The 21,438-nt window shown below is 43.6% G+C and overlaps 1 protein-coding gene across 2 annotated transcripts in view; it reads left to right on the forward strand.

Moving 5' to 3' along the window:
- The window catches only part of MTHFD1 (methylenetetrahydrofolate dehydrogenase, cyclohydrolase and formyltetrahydrofolate synthetase 1), a 75,441-nt gene that overhangs the window by 10,882 nt on the left and 43,121 nt on the right, over positions 1-21,438 (forward strand). For both annotated transcript variants that reach the window (XM_075926399.1, XM_075926400.1), the window contains exons 2-7: positions 7,794-7,878; positions 16,970-17,029; positions 18,390-18,443; positions 19,724-19,860; positions 20,069-20,169; positions 20,577-20,713. In XM_075926399.1, coding sequence (XP_075782514.1) covers positions 7,794-7,878; positions 16,970-17,029; positions 18,390-18,443; positions 19,724-19,860; positions 20,069-20,169; positions 20,577-20,713 — 574 coding nt within the window. The remainder of the gene's footprint in view (positions 1-7,793; positions 7,879-16,969; positions 17,030-18,389; positions 18,444-19,723; positions 19,861-20,068; positions 20,170-20,576; positions 20,714-21,438) is intronic.

The following is a 21,438-nucleotide window of genomic DNA, read 5'->3' on the forward strand; positions in this document are numbered from 1 at the left end:
GTTTCATATATCTGTAACACAAATACAATTTGAATCCACACCTAACAGAGTTAGAACTGTGTGATAGTTAAACAGTGCTCACCGGCCGCTTTTTAAGAGTGTCCTCACTAGTATGAGGACATTTCAAGGGGTTGAGTTTCTCACTTTTGGCATCTTGCTATCTGCCTCCCTGTTTTCCTCAGGCTTTTGACACTTGTAGTCTTCTTTCCTTCTGCCAGGGCTCTCTGTTGTGGAATGTGGTTCCTGACCCTGCCTTTGCACTTAGGAATGTTAAATTTAGATTAATTAACTCAGTGTTTCTCAAACTGTGCTCCGCAGAGCCCTGGTCTTCAGGGGCTCCACGAGGTTGACAAACTGGAAACATCAATAGATACAACACATACGATCAGTGGACTGCTGGGGCTCCGCATAAATTTTTATGCATGTAAAGAGCTCCGGAGCCCAAAAAGTTTGAGAACTGCTGAATTAACTTATCAAATAGTTGATGGGATTTCCATCAACTATTTTAGTCTATAAGGGCACTTCCGCGTTTGAACTGTAGGGAGAGCCCTGCAAGGCTCTTGCTACAGTTCAAAAGCAGAAGCCTGTCAGGGAGTGTGGGAGCTTCCTTTTGAAATGTACAAGAGCCCCATTAGGGCTCTTGTATATTTCAAAAGCAGAAGCAATGGGAAGAGGGGGAGCCTCTTGTACATTTCAATGGCTCAGGCATTGCAGGGAGGGCAGGGCCAGTGTGGGACTCCCCTGTTGGTCCTGCTCCCTGCTGGGCTTCTGCTTTTGAAATATACAAGAGCCCTGCTTGGGCTGTTTCCACTATGCCTCTACCTCCCCTACCCCTCACAGAGACAGAACTGGGCGGAACCAGCTTTTAAGCCGGCTCCTGCTCTCCCCTTGCTGCCTCTCTCTGACAGAGGTAGCAAGAGTGGGGAAGCGACTAGTCACATCGCTAGTCGACTATCCAATAAGTTTCTGCTTATTGAATAGTTGACTAGTCTCATACATCCCTACTTGTGGTGTAGAAATTATCTTTAAATTAGTTTACATAAGAACATAAGAACGGCTGTACTGGGTCAGACCAAAGGTCCTTCTAGCCCAGTATCCTGTCTGCCGACAGTGGCCAGCACCAGGTGCCCCAGAGAGGGTGGACCGAAGACACGATCAAGCGACTTGTCTTCTGCCATCTCTCTCCAGCCTCTGACAAACAGAGGCTAAGGACACCATTTTATCCCCTGGCTAATAGCCTTTTATGGACCTAACCTCCATGAAATTATCTAGCTTCTCTTTAAACTCTATTATAGTCCTAGCCTTCACAGCCTCCTCTGGCAAGGAGTTCCACAGGTTGACTACACGCTGTGTAAAGAAGAACTTTCTTTTATTAGTTTTAAACCTGCTACCCATTAATTTCATTTGGTGTCCTCTAGTTCTTCTATTTAGGGAACTAATAAATAACTTTTCTTTATCTGCCCTCTCCACACCACTCATGATTTTATAGACCTCTATCATATCCCCCCTCAGTCTCCTCTTCTCTAAACTGAAAAGTCCCAGTGGTTTTAACCTCTCCTCATATGGGACCCGTTCCAAACCCCTAATCATTTTAGTTGCCCTTTTCTGAACCCTTTCTAAGGACAAAATATCTTTTTTGAGGTGAGGAGACTACATCTGTACGCAGTATTCAAGATGTGGGCGTACCATAGTTTTATACAGGGGCAGTAAAATATTCTGGGTCTTATTTTCTATCCCTTTCCTAATAATTCCTAGCATCCTATTTGCCTTTTTGACCGCCGCTGCACACTGCGTGGAAGTTTTCAGAGAACTGTCCACGATAACTTCAAGATCTCTTTCCTGATTTGTCGTAGCCAAATTTGCCCCCATCATACTGTATGTATAGTTGGGGTTATTTTTCCCGATGTGCATTACTTTACACTTATCCACATTAAATTTCATTTGCCATTTTGTTGCCCAATCACTCAGTTTGGTGAGATCTTCTTGGAGTCCCTCACAGTCTGCTTCTGTCTTGACTATCCTAAACAGTTTGGTATCATCTGCAAACTTTACCACCTCACTGTTTACCCCTTTCTCCAGATCATTTATGAATAAGTTGAAAAGGATTGGTCCCAGGACTGACCCTTGGGGGACACCACTAGTTACCCCTCTCCAATCTGAAAATTTACCATTTATTCCTACCCTTTGTTTTCTGTCTTTTAACCAGTTCTCAATCCAAGAAAGGACCTTCCCTCTTATCCCATGGCCATGTAATTTACACAAGAGCCTTTGGTGAGGGACCTTGTCAAAGGCTTTCTGAAAATCCAAGAATACTATATCTACTGGATCCCCCTTGTCCGCATGTTTGTTAACCCCTTCAAAGAACTCTAACAGATTAGTAAGACAGGATTTCCCTTTACAGAAACCATGTTGACTTTTGTCCAACAAATTATGTTCTTCTACATGCTTCACAATTTTATTCTTCACTATTGTTTCTACTAATTTGCCCGGTACTGAAGTTAGACTTACCAGTCTGTAATTGCCAGGATCGCCTCTAGAGCCCTTTTTAAATATTGGTGTCACGTTGGTTACCTTCCAGTCATTAGGTACGGAAGCCGATTTAAAGGATAGGTTACAAACCACAGATAATAGCTCAGCAATTTCCCATTTGAGTTTTTTTAGAACCCTTGGATGAATGCCATCCGGTCCCGGAGATTTGTTACCATTAAGTTTTTCTATTTGTTCCAAAACCTCCTCTAATGACACTTCAATCCGGGACAGTTCCTCAGATTCATCACCCACAAAGGACGGTGCACATTCGGGAATCTCCCCAACATCCTCAGCTGTGAAGACTGAAGCAAAAAATCATTTAGTTTATCCGCAATGGCTTTATCGTCCTTGATTGCTCCTTTTATATCTTGCTCATCTAGGGCAGGGGTGTCCAAACTTTTTTCAAAGAGGGCCAGATTTGATGAAGTGAACATGCGTGAGGGCCGACCATTTTGCCTGACATTCTTTGAACCATTAAAATTAAATGCAAATTAACTATTTTATGCAAAGTTTATTGCAAATGGCATACTTTTCATTTCATCACATGGATGACAAATCTAAACTGGTGTTTAATCACTCTGCCTTTCATATCTGAAGGCCAGATGAAAAAAAAATCCAGGAAGCTGAAATATATGTCAGGAACATTGTAAAGTACATTACATATTATTGGTAATAAAGGTTGTCTGTCAACTTTTAAGTTCAAAAAATTTGAACAGGAACATAACACCAAGTATACATGTTGTGTCCAAATATATTTATAACTGATTTAGACCAACTTCAAAGTAGGAATAAGATCCTCCGGAAAAGGGCTTTTTTTCCGGAGGATCGGGGCCAGTGTAGACGCTCTTTTCCGGCTTTTTTAAAAGCCGGAAAAAAAGGCGGACATTTTTATTTAAATGCCGTGGGGGATATTTAAATCCCCCGTGGATTTCCCTATTACGGCTTATGAAATTAACATGCCCCTTCCGGAAAAGGGGCCAGTGTAGACATAGCCGAACAGGCAAGGTTGGCTCAAGGTACGCAACACCAGGTACTAAAATGTGTAGCTGGATTCTGCTTACCTTAAGTCCAGTGGTGGTGTCTACACAGTGCGAGGTTGACAGGAGTAAACACTCCTCGCAGAAGGAGGAGCACTGAGTGCTGGCAGGGGTGCCCACAATGTTCAATTTATCAGGTCTATAATAGACCCAGTAAATAGAATGCTAGAAGATCGACCTCCAGAGCGTCAGTCTTCTTGTAATTGTAGACATGCCCTTTGCGACATGCCCAAGATCAAATAGCAAATCGGGTAAAACCGAGGCTGTCCTTGCCTTTTAGTCGCAGGCTCTATTCCCTTGGTTAATGCTCTCCCTGTCTGACAACTGATTTATGTCTGGTTCATGCTTAAAAGTTAGATTTATGCAACTACCTCACTAAGCACTGTGAACAATTTTGTGCTTTATTCAGGTAGAGCTAACCCCCAGTGTAGAAGCAGACAGGTTGATGGAAGAATTCTTAATGCTTACGTAGTAAAGCTACTGCAGAATATCTCTCATTCAAAGTGAACTGCAAAGTATTTTAGTTTTTATTTTAAAAGCAAAAGAATTCCACATCAACAATATATTCAGAGCCCTCAGTCTATAAGAACTGTTTTTCCCCAATATTTTTAAAAATTGTGTTTATTTGTAATTAAGTCTGTAGCTTTAAACATAAAAAAATGTCTTCCAGGTAATCCTTGTTATAATTCTCTTTGTTAAATAAACTTTTGGGTGCATGGCTTTTACTTTTGCTTGAAACCAAAACAGTGCAGTTGTGTTTTGCAAACACTAGATGGCCTTCTGACAAATGACTATTGGTGCTTAGCAGGCAGTAGGAACTGGCATGCTGTTGAGTTTTCTCACATTACTTCCTTGTATAGCTGTAGGAGAAAATTGTGCTAATCTTTATTTTATTTTTTTTAATTAATGCTGTGAGTTGGAGTAAGCCCTGGCTCCTGATTTTGTATTGTACAGTGAAACCTTTGTTATCCGGCACACTGTTAACCAGAAACTTTGTTAACTGGCATTGCCCCCAGCCACAATACTGTCACGTATTCAGTTGCACAGGCCTGGCTTGGTTTACCATGATTGGCTTAACAATTTTTTATTTAAGAAGTACTAATCATCTTTAACTCAAAATAGAAATGTGAGACCAACTGCCTCCCACTACAAAACTACCAATATTAAAAACTTGAGTTTTACTATTATCGTCCATTGGTTTGTCCTAGGTTGATGGGACCCTCGGATAACTGGAATTTTTAGATAACTGGAATGCCCTAATCCCCAAGCGTGTGGGATAATACAGGTTTTACTGTATTTGTATTCCTAAAATAACCTTTTCCTTCTGTGGACACAACTGATGCCACCTGGTGAACGGGCATATAAATGAATGCAATTTCAAGTGTAAATGTGCCAGCAGCGTTTTTTATTACTATGATAGCACCCAGAAGCCAGTTATGCTAGGCATTACAGATGTAAAATATTAAATGGATTAACTGGTAATCATTAGTCTTATAGGTTAACCCACCCTAACCATTGACCCCTAGCCCTGGGCCAGCTGAAGCAGCTCCAACCCCGCTCCCCTTAATTGGTTCACCAGGTAAATGATATAACTTTACTCAGTTAAATGGTTAAATATACACATCACTACTATTGCTGTCTTGGCATAAGGAAGAGACAGTGCCTGCCCCAAAGAGCCTACAGTCTCAATGTGCATATAGGCAACTGGGGGTTCAAACAGATGAAGCACAAAGAAATAATTAGATGAATCTGATCAGCTTAAAAAACAATGTTGCAGTAGCCCAGGGCCTAACTGTTGTTGAGTATTTTAAAAGCAACACAGTTGGTAATTCAGGCTGTGTGGAAGCCTGTGTGAAAGCCAGGACCTAGAACAATTATTATAAAAGTGGAATGAAAACAAAACTCTTGTACAAAAGTCTCCTGTGGAGAGACTTTCAAGAGTTCAGCCAGACCTTTGGGTGCACCTGAGCTCAAGCAGACTGGAAAAGTTGCAGGATCTTGGAGACAGCAGCAGCCTGATTTGTTCCTCTCTGGTGCAAGTTAGAAACACCTCAGGGGTGATTCCAGCTGGCCCTGGTTGCAGGAGTTCAGTGCACTCTGTCCATGCTCCTTTCTGCCTCTGGCCTCCGCAGGCAGGTGCTATGCTGATGGCCATGCTGTCACATTGCATGAGCTCCTTCCCATTGCCATAAGAGTGGGGTATTGGAGCTGGAGCGGTGACTCATGCTCTGGCCCTGCATGATCATGTGTTTGAGACATAGCAGAGTTCCTCTTAAGGGTGACCTTGTCCCTGTTGATTTTATTTAGTGTTCTTCCGGTAACGCCCATCTCCTTGGTATGTGGGCACTTCACAGACATTTACAAACTGACTCCCGCAACACCCGGTCAGCTAGAGAAATGCTGGTCTTCGTTTGAGAACTGCACAGCATTCTTCTCCCCTGTATGGTATCCGTGGCGGTAGACGCACACGTAATAGAGTTCTGTGTGTTTAATTCATCAGATATTTGAAATCCACAGACCTCCCTGTGGGAAAAACTGTGAATTTGAGCATACATGTCCACTTGGCGAGAACTAGCTACTAGGCAGCAGTGTCTCCTTTAATTTTTTATGTCCGTGTGCGGAATGACTTTCGTTACGTACTCCTGTCTGGAGGGGATGCATCACAGAACGGAAGTCATTCTGCCCACAGACAGTTTGTGGCAGGGATGGGGCTCGGGATTATGCTCTGAATGGGGGCTTCAGGCTGGAGCAGGTAGTTGGGGCATGGGAGGATGTGAGGGCCCTGGAGTGGGGCTGGAGATGAGGGGTTTAGGGTCCAGAGGGGGGCTCAAACCAAGGGATTGGGAATATAAAAGGGGATTGGGAATACAGGAGTAGATTATGGATTAAGGCAAAGGGTTGGGGTGAAAGAGGAGATGAGGGGTTCGGGGTGCAAGAGAGGGCTCTTGGATTGGCAAGGGGCTCAGGTCTAGAAATTGGGGTGCAGAAGGCAGTATGGGCTCTGGAATGGGGATGTGGACTTTGGGCAGGGCCGAGGATGGGGAGCTTGTGGTGGAAGAGCTGGCTCTGGGAAGGGGGGGATTCAGGGTGGGGTAGGAGTTTGGGGCTCAGGCTAACCTGGGAGACCCCTGAGCAGTGGCACTAAAGGAAGACTGCCTAATGCCTGCTTATCCCGGGACCCGCGTTGTGCCCTGCAAGCAGCCAGCAGATCCAGCTCCTGGTATGGAGTGGGAGGGGCATGGGTCTCGGTGGTTGCTCTCACTTGCAAGCACCACTTGGTGCTCAGGGTACCCAATGGCCCCGAGCCTAGATGCCAGACTTGCTGTGCTGGCTGCTTCCCTTTCGCCCCTGAAACTGGTTGGTAAGGTACTGAATGAAACTCTGGGCTGGGGAAAGAGGTGCCTCTCCTCTGGCCAAGGCAGGTTTGGGGAGACCATCTCTCCCTGCTGCAGCCCTGAGCACCTACATGGGGCTTAATGAGAAGCTGTATAACTTAGAGCAAATGTAACTAGGCAGACCTAGGAAAACTCTGAGTGTACCAGGTGAAACGCCTGTAAACTTAATCTTTTACCCAGCATCTGGATGAAGGACTAAAGTCCTAGGCCATGAAGATGGGTGTTGATCTTGGTAGCTGAATCATTGTCTTGGCCATCATCAGTAACTGGGATATCCATCCTATTGCCAGTAGCTGCACATTTAGGCCTGTTCCTCACTTAATTCCCATGGATTTCTCTTGCAGTTAGTTACTCCAATACCTTTGAGGATCTGGGCCTGAGAGACCTCCTTATATTGTGACTAACTTTAATCTGTTCAGATCATGTTCTCCCCTGAAACTGGTTGGTAAGGTACTGAACGGAGTGGGCTGCAGACAGGTGGGCTTTGATTGCATGATGCAACAAACATTTTGGGGGAAAGGAATCAACCTGCCTTTGTGACTGTCTGGAATTTCAGTTACATACTTGAAACCTTTTTGTCTTTCCCGTGTCTCGTGAGTGTCATGCAACTACTGTAGGGATGAGAGGGCTTAGCATTATAGGGTGGGGTTTTTGAAAGCCCCATGTGAAGTGCACCAGTCCTATTGGAAGTCACTGGGGACTTGTGCACCTAAGTTACTTGGTGCTTCTGGACCATGACTTTTAGCCATGGAAAGATACTGTAAATCTTGTCTTACTGTTCCATGAGAATTCAGTTTCTTGGTTAACTTCTATTTTTTCACCCCTACCTCAGGCAAATAAGAGAGAGACTGAAGACTCAAGTTGCTCAGATGAAGGAGAAAGTCCCTGGATTCCGACCAGGGCTTGCAATTTTGCAGGTATTGTTGCCTTCTTTAAAAACAAACACGTGAAAAAACCCTTCTGTTCTGTAATGCTAATCGTAAAACCTTGGAAAATGGATGATCTTTACCTGAAAATAAAAAAAGCAAAATAGTCATGTTTTAAAACAAAAATCCCTACTTATCACAATGTAGTGACTTAATTATCTGTGTGTCTCTTATTGGTGTCCAAGCAAATTCCACCCCTCCTCAGCCCCTCTGACCTTCCTCTCAGTCTGGATTGATCCAGAAAAATAGATTTGTTGCACCAGAAATCAATTCAATGATGCGAACAGTGTTTGGGAGATGTGACACATTTGCTGCTAGGGAATGTGAAAAGGGATCTAACATGAGAAAGTTAAGATACCGTGAATGTAACAAAACTCTGCAAGCAGTAAGTAGTCTTGCCTTTGCATCACACCCATTCAAACATAAAAGCCATCCTGCAAGCCCAAACAGGAGCATTAGCATGAGTAAAAGTGTAGGCCTATACATTTCACAGAATGCAGTGTCTACTCTTGCCACTGTGAAAAATTGAAGTTGTCTGGGCCAAAGTGTTTTTCAACCTCAAATTGAATAACAGTCACAGGAATGCATGTTATGGGTGAGGAGGACTGATGGGATTTGAAATGAATGCTGATAGAAGTAGTCTCTGTCCTTGTGCACCCTCATTTATCACTTGAACAGCTCTCCTTTGCCTTTGTCTGACGGTTCTAGCGATCTGTCTGCTCGCAACGGACACAGAATGCTCTCCTCTTTTATTCCAAAGACCTTACAAGGATCTTAAATGTTAGGACTAAAGTTCTTCAGACATTTCTTTTAAAAGCATGTATTCCATTACTTTGAAGAGTCACCTTTTTGCAGAAGTTTTATGTTCAGACAGGAGATGGGGAAGGTATTTAAAATTTTGTAAGTGGTGTTCTGGTGCTTAAGAAAGATGTTCAAATGACACTGTAGAAATTGAAGTGCCTCATCTTCTGAACGGCATCAGGATTATGGGCATCGGTATAGGTGAGCAGGAGACGACATTGATATGGTGAGCTTGATGTACCCTCCTTGCATGCATGGACACTGAACACCATTTGAAAGATGAGTATCAGAGGGGTAGCCACGTTAGTCTGAATCTGCAAAAGCAGCAAGGAGTCCTGTGGCATCTTATAGACTAACCGAAGTGTTGGAGCATCAGCTTTCGTGGGCAAAGACCCACTTCATGGGTCTGACATGCATCTGACGAAGTGGGTCTTTGCCCACGAAAACTTATGCTCCAACATTTGAAAGCTAAAGCTCATTATGTCTACTCGGTAGAATGTGTAGCTATCAAGAGGTGCTGTTATCCTAGCAACAGGGATAAACAGTGATGCAATCACCATGTTAAAATGATCAATTTAAAAGGCTTGCATTTGCTTTTGTTATTTTATTGAGACTGCGTATCGTTTGAGGACATAACATTAGATTTCTTTGGGACCTCAAAACATTCCAAAAGCAATCTAAAAATTAAAACAAAATCAAAAAATAAATTTGTAGGGGAAAATCATTGAAATGTAATAGCACCGGTGACATTTCCAGTCACCATCATTCTCGTCCTCATTATGACCTCCCTTGAGAGTGTATGGATTACCACAGTCTTTGTTGCTTGCGCACAGACACAGTTCTGTGCTGGGAAGACTGCTCTTATTGCAGACAGAGTTGACCAGTGCCGTGACCCCTGCACTTGGTACAAGCACAGATTAAGGTCTTCTAGAAGTTCAGGTGCAAGTGAGCCTTTGAAGAAAATAGGAAGTGGTTCACAATCCACATTTGTCCATATATGTTGCAGTGACGATCCAATATCCTAGAATCATAGAATACTAGGACTGGAAGGGACCTCGAGAGGTCATCGAGTCCAGTCCCCTGCCCCCATGGCAGGACCAAATACTGTCTAGACCATCCGTGATAGACATTTATCTAACCTACTGTTCAATATCTCCAGAGATGGGGATTCCACAACTTCCCTGGGCAATTTATTCCAGTGTTTGACTACCTTGACAGGAACTTTTTTCTAATGTCCAACCTAAACCTCCCTTGCTGCAATTTAAGCCCATTGCTTCTTGTTCTATCCTCAGAGGCCAAGATGAACAAGTTTTCTCCCTCCTCTTCATTACACCCTTTTAGATACCTAAAAATGGCTATCATGTCCCCCCTCAGTCTTCTCTTTTCTAAACTAAACAAACCCAATTCTTTCAGCCTTCCTTCATAGGTCATGTTCTCTAGACCTTTAATCATTCTTGTTGCTTTTTTCTGGACCCTCTTCCATTTCTCCATCTTTCTTGAAATGCGGTGCCTAGAACTGGACACACTACTCCAACTGATGCCTAAGCAGTTCAGAGTAGTGCTTTACCCGTGTACGAAGACATCCAAATCTTTGTTTTCCATGATGCTCTTTTAACATTCAAAACTGTCTTACGCAGTGGGAAGTTGGACAGTGACTTGTCCTCTTAACGGCTAGATTTAGGTGTGAACAATTCAGGTCTCTGGGGAGTCTCCTTTGCTTTCTTCTTGACCATGCAGCGGTATTACCAACTTAATTGCTGCAGAAATTGCTGATTATCCTCACTCTCTCCCACTTTGGCAAGATCGCAGAAGCAATACGATCTCTTTATTTTGACAACATAAAACACAGATTGTTTTTTTTTTTCCCCAGTGCTAAATGGGGATGAGACCATCACATCCTATTAACGGGTGTCTATCTTATCTCATTCACAAATGAGGTTTCCACCCACAAGAAGAGGTACAATTCCGTTTGGGGTGAACACCCCTAACTGAAGTCTTTTTTCTTCTGTTTTTAAAACACTAGCCATGAGCTGCTTAAACTCCTAATCAATGCAGAATCCCTGCAAGTGCAGTATGTTAATTCAATTTCAAGACCTAAACTCATTGGGTAACTGAGCAAAGCTTATGTGCTGTGGTGTGATAAAATTGCAACTGAAATGTTAAATAATATGGACTGTGCTGCTCAAATGCCTTCTGAAGGTTCATACTCATCACTGGCTGAATTATCTGCCTCTTTATCTGTCATCTCCTGAGGTACAGAAGTAGGTAACCTCTGTAAACTGCAGTCACCTGGCTTTGGATACCTTTCTGACACTTTCTTTTTGGCTGTTCCAGACGGAAGGATTGAAGTGGCATTACTGAAAACCACTTGTTGAACTGAAAGCTTATTTATCACGCTTAGTCACCAAAAGAATATCTGAATCCTAGAACTGGAAGGGACCTCAAGAGGTCATCGAGTCCAATCCCCTGCCCTCAGGGACCAAGTACTGTCTAGATCAGGGTTGAGCAATGATTTTTAAAAGGCCTTGGGCCACCCTGGAAGGGGCCAGGGTCAGGAGACTTCTTGTGCTTCCTCCTCACCTTGATTGGCCTGGGATGCGGGAGCTCGAGAAACCTTCTCCCTTTTTCCCGCCACTAGAGAGAAATGCCAGCTGTTTTAAAACAGCTGGCGGTTCCCTCTAGGCACCTAGTAGAAGGAGACCTCGTGTGTTCTCCTTGTCCCCTGGCCAATCAGGGCCTGTGGGTGGGGAAGCGAGCAGAGTCTCCTTGCCCCTGCAAGAGCCTGCAGCAGCTAGGGATACATCAGCAGTTTTAAAACAACTGGTGTCTCTCTGGGCTCTGCATGCCCCTGGCAAGGTGGGGCAGGACACGAGAGACTTTGCGCACTCCCTGTCCCCAGGCCCTGATTGGCCTGGAGGCAGGGAGGGTACAAAGCTCTCCCCACCAAAGGCGCATGGCAGCAAGAGATCAACAAGGCTGTTTTAAAACAGCTGGCGTATCTCTCTAGTTGCCCCATGTTCTTGCCAGGGCAAAGAGACTTCGCCTGCTTCCCTGCCCTCAGGCCCTGATTGGCCTGGGGGTGGGGGAGCAGCTGGGGTCCAGATCCGGCCTGCGGAGGGCCCTTTGCCCACCCCTGGTCTAGCTCATCCCTGACAGGTGTCTGTCTAATGTGCTCTTAAATATCTCTAGTGATGGAGATTCTACAACCCCCTTAGGCAATTTATTCCAGTGTTTAACCACCCTAGACAGCTAGGAAGTTTTTCCTGTTGTCTAACCTAAACCTCCCTTGCTGCAGTTTAAGCCCATTGCTTCTTGTCCTATCATCAGAAGTCAGAGAACAATTTTTCTCCCTCCTCCTTGTAACACTCTTTTAGATACTTGAAAATTGCTATCATGTCCCCTCTCAGTCTTCTCTTTTCTAAACTAAACAAGCCCAATTCATTCAGTCTTCCCTCCTAGCTCATGTTCTCTAGACCTTTGATCATTTGTGTTGCTCTTCTCTGGACCATCTCCAATTTCTCCAGGTCTTCTTTGAATTGTGGTGCCCAGAACTGGACACAATACTCCCATTGAGGCCTAATCAGCACAGAGTAGAACGGAAGAATTCCTTCCCGTGTCTTGCTCACCACACTCCCGTCAATGCATCCCAGAATCATGTTTTCTTTTTTTGCAACAGTGTCACACTGTTGACTCGTGCTTAACTTGTTGTCCACTATGACCCCTAAATTCCTTTCAATAGTACTCCTTCCTAGGCAATCACTTCCCATTCTGTATGTGTGAAACTGATTGTTCCTTCCTAAGAGGAGTACTTTACTTTGTATTTGTCCTTATTAAACTTCATCCTGTTTACCTCAGACCCTTTCTCTAGCTTGTCCAGATCATTTTAAATTTTGACCCTATCCTCCAAAGCACTTGCAAACCCCTCTCAGCTTGGTATCATCTGGAAGGCTTTTAAATTCATTCTTCATATTACTGGCAGATTACATAGAATTAACACTAGTGTTATTGCAGTGCATAAAACAATTGTAGAATGGCTTTGTCCGTTCTGGGTATGTTTTGAAATTGAAGTGTTTTGTAATCTTGCTGGTAATTCGCTACTGGAATAGCTTACACCTTGTATATCTGAGGGAAGTAGGGCTTTATATTTTTGTAGCAGTGTGGATAGGAGAAGAGCCTCTTTTTTTGTATGTAGGATAATTCTCTACCTCTTCAGTCAGCTAATAAAATGCAGTGACTGTATTGTTGGAGTGCAGCAAGATGGTTTTGCTTTAAGATTTGTTTTACTTGAGTAGGAAGAAAGGCATGTTGAGTGATAAACTGCATTCTTACATATCAACTCTTCCACAGATGTCCTGCGTCTTGAAGTGCTGCCTCTCTTAGATGGGTTGCTTGTTCACATTTTCTATTTTAAGTGTCAGCTTGTGTTTTGTGTGTTTTTTCTCTTAAGCAATTTGCACCAGGACTTGTAGTGGGCGGACCTGCCTGCTCTGGTGTCTATAAAAGCAGGTGACCATGATGCCCTCTGAATCATATTCAGAATCTCTCTCTTTCTTGGGTTCAGCATAGCTGTGACATTTGCCAAGTTTGATTTGCTTGTGTATTTCTGAAAGCAACTCCTGGTCTGGAGTGGTGATGACACACCATGTAAACTAGAAAACTCAGCCAGTATCCACTAGTATAATTCACTTCTCCAGGCTTCTGTCATCAGCATCAAAGGCTTCTGTCCAGTTCTGATGGCTTTTGACTTTTTCGCGTTCTTTTGATGTTACTGACAATGGAGATTTTTTTTCTTTTTGATGTAAGTCGTCAGGGGCTTGAATCCTCCAGGTCTTCATATACTCCAGCTTCCTTGTAGAGGTACAATCCCCAAGTATACTGTTACTACCACCATTTTTCATTTTGTATAAGTGTAAGACTTGTGCTAAATGATCTATAAATTATCTGTCTGGTCGTATAAAAATGTCATTTTTGTTGTTTAGTGAGCACTTTGAAGCCCAATATGAAGCTAACGTTATATTGACCTCTGGATAAGTAACTCATTAGAAAGCTGCTCCCCAAACAATTCCCTTAACACCCTTTGATGTTGTAGCTTCTTTATAAGAAATTAGCTAGCTGTGAGAGTTGGCGATATATCATGGTAAACATCTGCAAGACTAATGTCATTCATCATTTTGGCCATTTTCCTTGTTTCTATGTCTCTACCTCTCCTCTGTTTCTTTAGACAGTAAGCTCTTCAGGCTTCTTTGTAGGGAGCTGCTAGGTTTTGGATGCTCCAGTAATACAAGTAGTAATAATTACTTATTATAGCTTCATGTGGGGAGCAGAGCTAGCAATCTGTAATCCAGTCATTAGGCAGCAGCATTTCTGGCATTCATCCTTTTGTCTACTGGCATCCTGCCAATTCTCCCTGATACTTTTCTTGCTACAGGGAGTCTTTCTTTGACAAATTTGGCTGGTGTATGAATCCAACTTGCTGCAACCAGGCAGCACTGTAATGACCTGACTCCAAAAATTACAAGCTTGTGTTTCATGTCACTTTCTCCTACATTCTGTGCTTGGGTTTGGTTATTATTGCACAGTGGTGTTGGAAAATCATGTAGGTGGAGATTTTCAAAGATATAAATGGCATAAGATGCCTAACTCCTATTAACTTGGGGGCACCCTGCTACCATTTATGCCTTTGAAAATCCATAAAACTGCACTCATATATATGTGTACAGTGGCTGTCAAACAACTTAAAAAATCACAATCGCTACATTGTTTTTTAAAAAGGGGTTAATCACAGTTTTAATTGCACTGTTACACAGTAATGAAATACCAATTTAAAAGGTCAATATATGAAGAGGCATACAAATGCTTAGCATATCTGTCACATCAGTACCTTGCAACACTGGCTACAACAGCCATGCAAATACTTGTACTTACTTGCAGGTGGCATTGTAAATAAGAAGTGGGTAGTTTCTTTATATCTTTACATTTATCTCCCATAAATGTAAACAAACATGTTTGTCTTAGCAGTTGGGGGAACAAGACTGAGTTAACTTGTATGCTCTAAAGTTTGACATTGTTCTGTATTTGAGTGCAGTTATGTTTTAAAAAAAAGAATTCTTTATTTGTAAGTTACATTTTCACAACAAAGAGATTGCACTGCAGCAGTATCTCTCAACCAGTGATATATGTACTCCTGGGGTACACTGAGCTCTTCCAGAGGGTATATCACCTCATCTGGATATTTGCCAAGTTTTACAATAAGCTGCTTAAAAAGCACTAGCAGTGTTGGCACAAACTAAAATTTCACACAAACAATTACTTGTTTATATTCTTCTATATATTATACTTTGAAATGTAAGTACAATATTTATATTCCAATTGATTTTATAATTATATGGAGAAAGTAAGCAATTTTTTAATAGCATTCTGGGTCACATCTGTATTTTTCAAACTGATTTTGTAAACAAGTAGTTTTTTGGTGAGGTGAAACTTGGGGGCACACAAGACAAGTCAGATTCCTGAAAGGGTTTAGAGGTACTGGAAAGGTTGAGAGCCACTGTGCTACAGTACTTGTATGAAGTAAATAAACAAAAGAAACAGCATGTTTTTTAATCTCTTTTTTTAGTGCAGATATTTGTCATAAAATAATATAAAGTGAGCATTGTACAGTTTATATTCTGTGTTGTAATTGAAATCAATGGATTTGAAAATGTAAAAAAAAAAAAATCCAGTACTATTAGAATATTATTGTTTAACTGTGTGATTAAAACTGTGACTATCCACAACTTTTTTTAAATCTAGTTAATTTGTTTTGTGGTTTATCGCTTGAGTTGTGATTCATTAACAGCTTCAGTGTACACACATAATTAGTCATCTTGTATATAAAGTAGGCCCAATTTGCTTGGTGGCCTTAATTAAGTAACAGGGTGTTTCATATATGAAACCAGTTCAATTCAGAATTTATACACCTTCACTCGACTAGTGGTGATTCTTGTTGAGTATGGACAACCTCCTGAAGCCCCCAGAAGCATTGCAGTCATGGTCTTGAGCCATTGCTCCAACACTAAAGGACACGCAGATGTATTGGTGTGTTTTGCATACAAGACGCCAGGCAAAGGAGATGCTGGTTAAATATGCACAGTACCAGGGTTTGCTATGTTGAGAGGGGCATTGTCAGTGCATTGATGGCCAGAGGCTTAATTGTATGTATGTAAAACTGAGTGCCTGCTTTGAGCAGACATGGAAGCCAAATATCAGAATTTAGATCCTGATGACTTTTGATGGGGGAGGAGGTTCCTCCTTGCATGCTGAACCATGGTGGAAATTTGATGTGAGCACATATCAGTGTTGTATGCTGCCAGACAAAGAGGTCAAGAGTGATTCTTCCATTCTTCACTCTGGGAAGCAACTATCTAGTGTAGGGATGTATCAGAGCACCATGAACACCAGCTCCCACAGAGTCACCTCTTCAGCTCCGCTCTTCCCCCATGTGTGCTGCTGCCTCTGATAAAGAGGCAGTAGTGCCAGAAGAGGTGAACCAATACATGTGGGAAGCTGGCTCCCTGCGCGTATCAGCTCCCATGGATCCGCCTGGTACCTTTCCCCTCCCATCCCTGCTGCTGCCTCCTTATCAGAGGCATTGGGGGACAGAGGCAGGAACCAGTGCTCACAGGGAGCCAGCTCCCGCCTGCCTCCTTGTTACATGTTTACATAAACACACAATTTTCAGCATCCTTAATCTGGTGACCACTTTGGTGTGGAATTGTTGTCTGCTTTGTTCTACACAAAGCAGAGGTTCACCTCAGATGTCGTTTTTGATAATTGGTGCAGCTCCAAAAAATCTCTTGTACTTCAACCATACTTCAAGTCAGTAAACTCTGCATAGTATATGCTGCACTGTAGAAAGGCTGCTGTCTTCTAATCAGTGATCAATAAGGCAAAAAGTTCCTGGCCGTGCTATTGGGTATCAAGCTCTGTTGGTACTACAGATCATGTTAATACAGTCTAGATTTAACTTTTCCAGGAAAAGATGGGATGCTTTTCTCTGCTTTGGACTGCACCATATTAAAGGCTTTCAAAAGTCATAAATGGCTGCTCTCTTTTACTTTAAAGGACATTTCCCATTAGTTTCTGTTTGACTGTTCTTGTGCTGCAGGAAAAATCTGGAGTCAAGCTGTCCTTGTAATATAACTACAGATACGCAAAGGAACATTTATTGAAATTCAAATATATATTTCTGTCTGTATCTCTGCTTTCCATTGTTATTTATTTCTGTCCTTTCACCCTCAAGGTTGGGGATCGGGATGATTCAAATATCTACATTAGTATGAAGCTGAAGGCTGCTGCTGAGGTAATGCCTAAATCACAATTTTAATTTTTTGCATAAATAGTATACCTTCCACACACACCATCAAGTAAAAGCATGCCTCTAAAGCCCTCAGTATGGCTAACCCTATGCAAATCCCTAATGTTGACGAGCTGTACTGATAGACACTGGGGCTTGCACTAATGTGGTTTACCATGGTAACATCAATGTAGTTAGATTGGTGCAAATGTTTTTAGTTTCCATGTGTCCGCTGCGCTGTTCTGTCCTCTGCCCTAATCAGCCCCCAGACTTCTGCTTTCCCCTTTAAACTTCAGTTAAGTCCTACACCTGCAGTAGCTTTAGTTCAACTTCTTGCCAAGCAGTCACTGTGTGCTATATAACACCCTGCCTTATGTCCAGCACGGTATAATGTAACATACAGCTTGATGGCTGATGACTTGCTGCTGTTGCTAACATTCCAGAGTAGTTTTTGCCAGTCCTGTGAATAGCCATCCCATAATTTGAGAGTGTCTCTTTGTTTTGTTTTTACTATGTTACAGTATGGGATAATACAAACTAAGGATGTGAATCTTACTGGGTGATGCTTACTAGGTTACGGGTAACTGGTTCCCCAGGAGCAACCCCTCCCCCCCCTTCTCCACCCGTGGCCTGCTCCAGCATTGGCTACTTAACCCCCCGTGGGTTGGGGGTCACTCTTGCCATGTTGGAGCAGATCCCTACCTGGGATCCCACTTAGTCGGTTAACCGGTTAAACGTTAGATTAACCTAATATTTTATCAGATAACTGATTAATCAGGGTTTTGCATCTATAATAAAAACAGTGTCAGAAAAGTTAACTAGGCAGAGTGCTAATCTTGATCTTCTTTTTGGCTTATGTCATGGGTGGGGAACCTTTTTTGGATCAGGGGCCACTGACCCACAGAAAAATCAATTGTGGCCACACTCAAGTGACAAGCAAAAGGAAAACCCAGACCCTCACTGATGTGGCCCCCAACTGACAAAGAGAAAGATGCTCCCCAAAATCCCCTTGTACACCAGAATCTAGGATCCCCCAGCTAATCAATTTTCTGTGCTCGAGCCCCACGAGGGGGTGGTGGCAGGGAGGCTGAAGCACCAGTGTGAGCTACCCAATGCTGGGGGGGGGAAAGCAGAGCCTTGGAGGCCGGATCCAGGCAAGCCGGGGGCCTCATCTGTCCCCCATGCCTTCGGTTCCCCATCCTTGGCTTATGTGCTCCCAAGTCTCATTTCTTGCCCTTTGGTGTGACTAGAAAGCATGATGGAGTCTATTGCAAGCCTGGGCTGGAATGAGAGAATTGCCACTGTTTTTACATGTTATCTCTTACATTAGTTAAAAAAATTCACTTCTGAGTAATCTCTTTTGCAGATTGGGATCAGTGCCAATCACGTTAAACTGCCGAATACTGCTACAGAAGCTGAGGTAAGCAACTTGGTTGGTCACTTTAGGAAGCCCTTAATTTTCATATGGAACTAAAAAGATAACATCTATTCTATATTTCTTCGACCTACGATTTTATATAAAGAAACATTTGCCTTTAAGGCTTGCAGAAAGAATAGAGATCCTCAAACACTGCAAATTTTTAAAGAATTTAACCTGGATGTTTCTGAAAAGACAAATCCACAAGCAATTTATATGTTTATATGGGAGAATTAAATTTTGTGTGTGGGTGGGATTGGGTTGGGTTGGGTTGGGTTGGGTTTCCCCAAGTTCAATCCAGCCAGGAAAAGCAACATTCAAGAGTACAGGCAGTCCCCGACTTACGCGGATCCGACTTATGTCGGATCTGCACTTACAAACGGGGCTTTCTCGCCCCGGAGCTCGCAGGCAGCGGTCCCGCCACCTTGACCTCCGGGGCGAGAAAAGCTGCTCCCGGTGCCCCTGGTCTGCTGGGGACCGTCTCCAGCAGACCAGGGACACCGGGAGCAAAGCCGCAGTGGTGGCGGGGTCTCGCGCCTCTGAGGCTTTGCCAGAGCAAAGCCTCAGAGGCGCGGCACCCCGCTGCCGCTGCGGCTTTGCTCCCCGTGTCCCTGGTCTGCTGGGGGGAGGGGGGCGCAGCTAGTGTGCTCCCCCCCAGCAGACCAGGATTTTGTTGTGGACCCTGGGGCAGAGCAGCTGGGGCGCTGCTGGTTGGTCCCGCAGCGCCGCTCTGGGCACTACTGGACCAACCCGGCAGCACCCCAGCTGCTCTGCCCCAGGCGTCCTGATTCAGCCGCTGCTGGTCAGTTTCAGCAGCGGCTGAATCAGGATGCCTGGGGCAGAGCAGCTGGGGTGCTGCTGGGTTGGTCCAGTAGCGCCGAGGAGCGGCGCTACTGGAGCAACCCAGCAGCACCCCAGCTGCTCTGCCCCAGGCGTCCCCAAGTCAGCCGCTGCTGAAACTGACGAGCGCTGACTACAGGAAGCCCGAGGCAGAGTTGCTCTGCCCCAGGCTTCCTGGAATCAGCCACTGATCAGTTTCAGCAGCAGCTGACTTGGGGACGTTTGGGGTTCTTAAGTTGAAGCTGTATGTAAGTCAGAACTGGCGGTCAGTTTCAGCAGTGGCTGAATCTGGACGCCAGTTCCGACTTACATACAGATTCAACTTAAGAACAAACCTACAGTCCCTATCTTGTACGTAACCCGGGGACTGCCTGTACTTGCACCAGATTTATGAAATGTATCTTTCTTAATGTTTTTATCCTGTTCCCACTTTAAATATACAGGTGCTCAGGTGCATCACTACTTTGAATGAAGACCCTGCTATTCATGGATTTATAGTACAATTGCCTTTAGATACAGATAAACCAATCAGTACAGAGAAAGTGACCAATGCTGTTGCACCTGAAAAGGATGTAGATGGGTAAGCAGATTTTAGAGTTCGAGGGTAATTATTTTTGCATACAACATAGTCTCTTTTCAACCTGTTCACTCTAAATAATGATATTACATTTGACAAATAGGTTTAAAATATATAAATATTGATATTATGGAAACTGATAATTTCCTAGTTAATTTCTCATCTTGGCACATATATACATGCCATTGTTTCCTCCCTTCGTATACTTTAGGTTAACTAGTGTCAATGCTGGGAAACTCTCCAGAGGTGACCTTGGAGACTGCTTCATCCCCTGTACTCCCAAAGGATGCATGGAGCTAATCAGGCAGACAGGTTAGTAATTAAAGTGTATTTGGGAGATTGATGGTTCTCCTTAATCCTGTCCTCATTATAGAGAAATGTGTTGTGTGTCAGTCCCTTGATGAGATTAAAAAAAATATGCTTGGTATTCAGTATATCAGTCTTTTCTAAAGGGACTAATTTTCCTTGATGTGCCCCCCTATTTCTCCGCCACCCCAATAGGAAAGGAGACATCTTAAAACTTTCCACCTTCTACTTCTTGATCTTCACAGCCCTTTTTCGTTGACCGTTTTGTTTTCTAGCCAAGGATGACTAATTGCGACTTTCCTTAGAGCAATGGCTAGATCTGTGCTGACTGAATACATTGAATTAATTGGCACCTGGGATGTGTCCTGGTTGTTTGGACTGCTAACCTCAAACTGAATCTTACGATGTTTCAGGCATCCAAATTGCAGGTAAAAAAGCCGTGGTGATTGGACGCAGTAAAATAGTTGGTGCTCCAATGCATGACCTGCTGCTGTGGAGCCATGCAACTGTAACCACTTGCCACACAAAGACTGCGGCACTGGCTGAGGAGGTAAGGACAGCGTGTTTGTTTAGACTCTGTACAATGTATACATGCCCGTCGCTTTCCACAAACGAGTTTTCACACAAACAGACTAAGCCGGTACTTTAAAAGCCTTTATTAAGATGAAGCAAAATGCAGGACAATATAGCACTTTAAAGACTAACAAGATGGTTTATTAAGATGAACTTCCAAAAAAGCTTTGCGCAGAGGCCTTTAGAATTTCTCCTGAGACTGGTTCCATAGTCCTTCTCAACAGCAAGAGTAAATCACAGCAATGGGGTGTTGGCTGAATTGCCACCTCATTGGATTTTTCCAGAAAACTTAACATGCGTCAGCCTAGGGATGTTAAATATATGTTAATTGAACAGTCGATTAATCTCATGGGTTATCATCGGTTACTCAACTATTCTGAGTCCCCAGGAGTGCTCCAGTCTACTCCCGCGGAGCCCTCTGCCACTCCACACTGCTTCCTCTGTATCAGAGGCAGCAGTGCTGGGGTGGGACCCCTTTAAAAACCAGCTCCCCTCATGGACTGGCTGCCTGTCGCCCCACGCTGCTGCCTCTGATACAGAGACAGCAGCTCTGAGTAATAGCAGCCCCTGTCCTAGAGCAAGACTAGGCTCCCGGACTCGTTGTGCGCCAGAACTGAGCTGGGCTGTCTGCCTGCCTGGTTCCACCTATGCTTTAAATGCAGAGCTGCTGCAGGGGTAGGTCCCAGATCCAAAGCAAGCCAG

The sequence above is a fragment of the Pelodiscus sinensis genome, chromosome 4, assembly GCF_049634645.1.
Source record: "Pelodiscus sinensis isolate JC-2024 chromosome 4, ASM4963464v1, whole genome shotgun sequence".
NCBI lineage: Eukaryota > Metazoa > Chordata > Testudines > Trionychidae > Pelodiscus > Pelodiscus sinensis.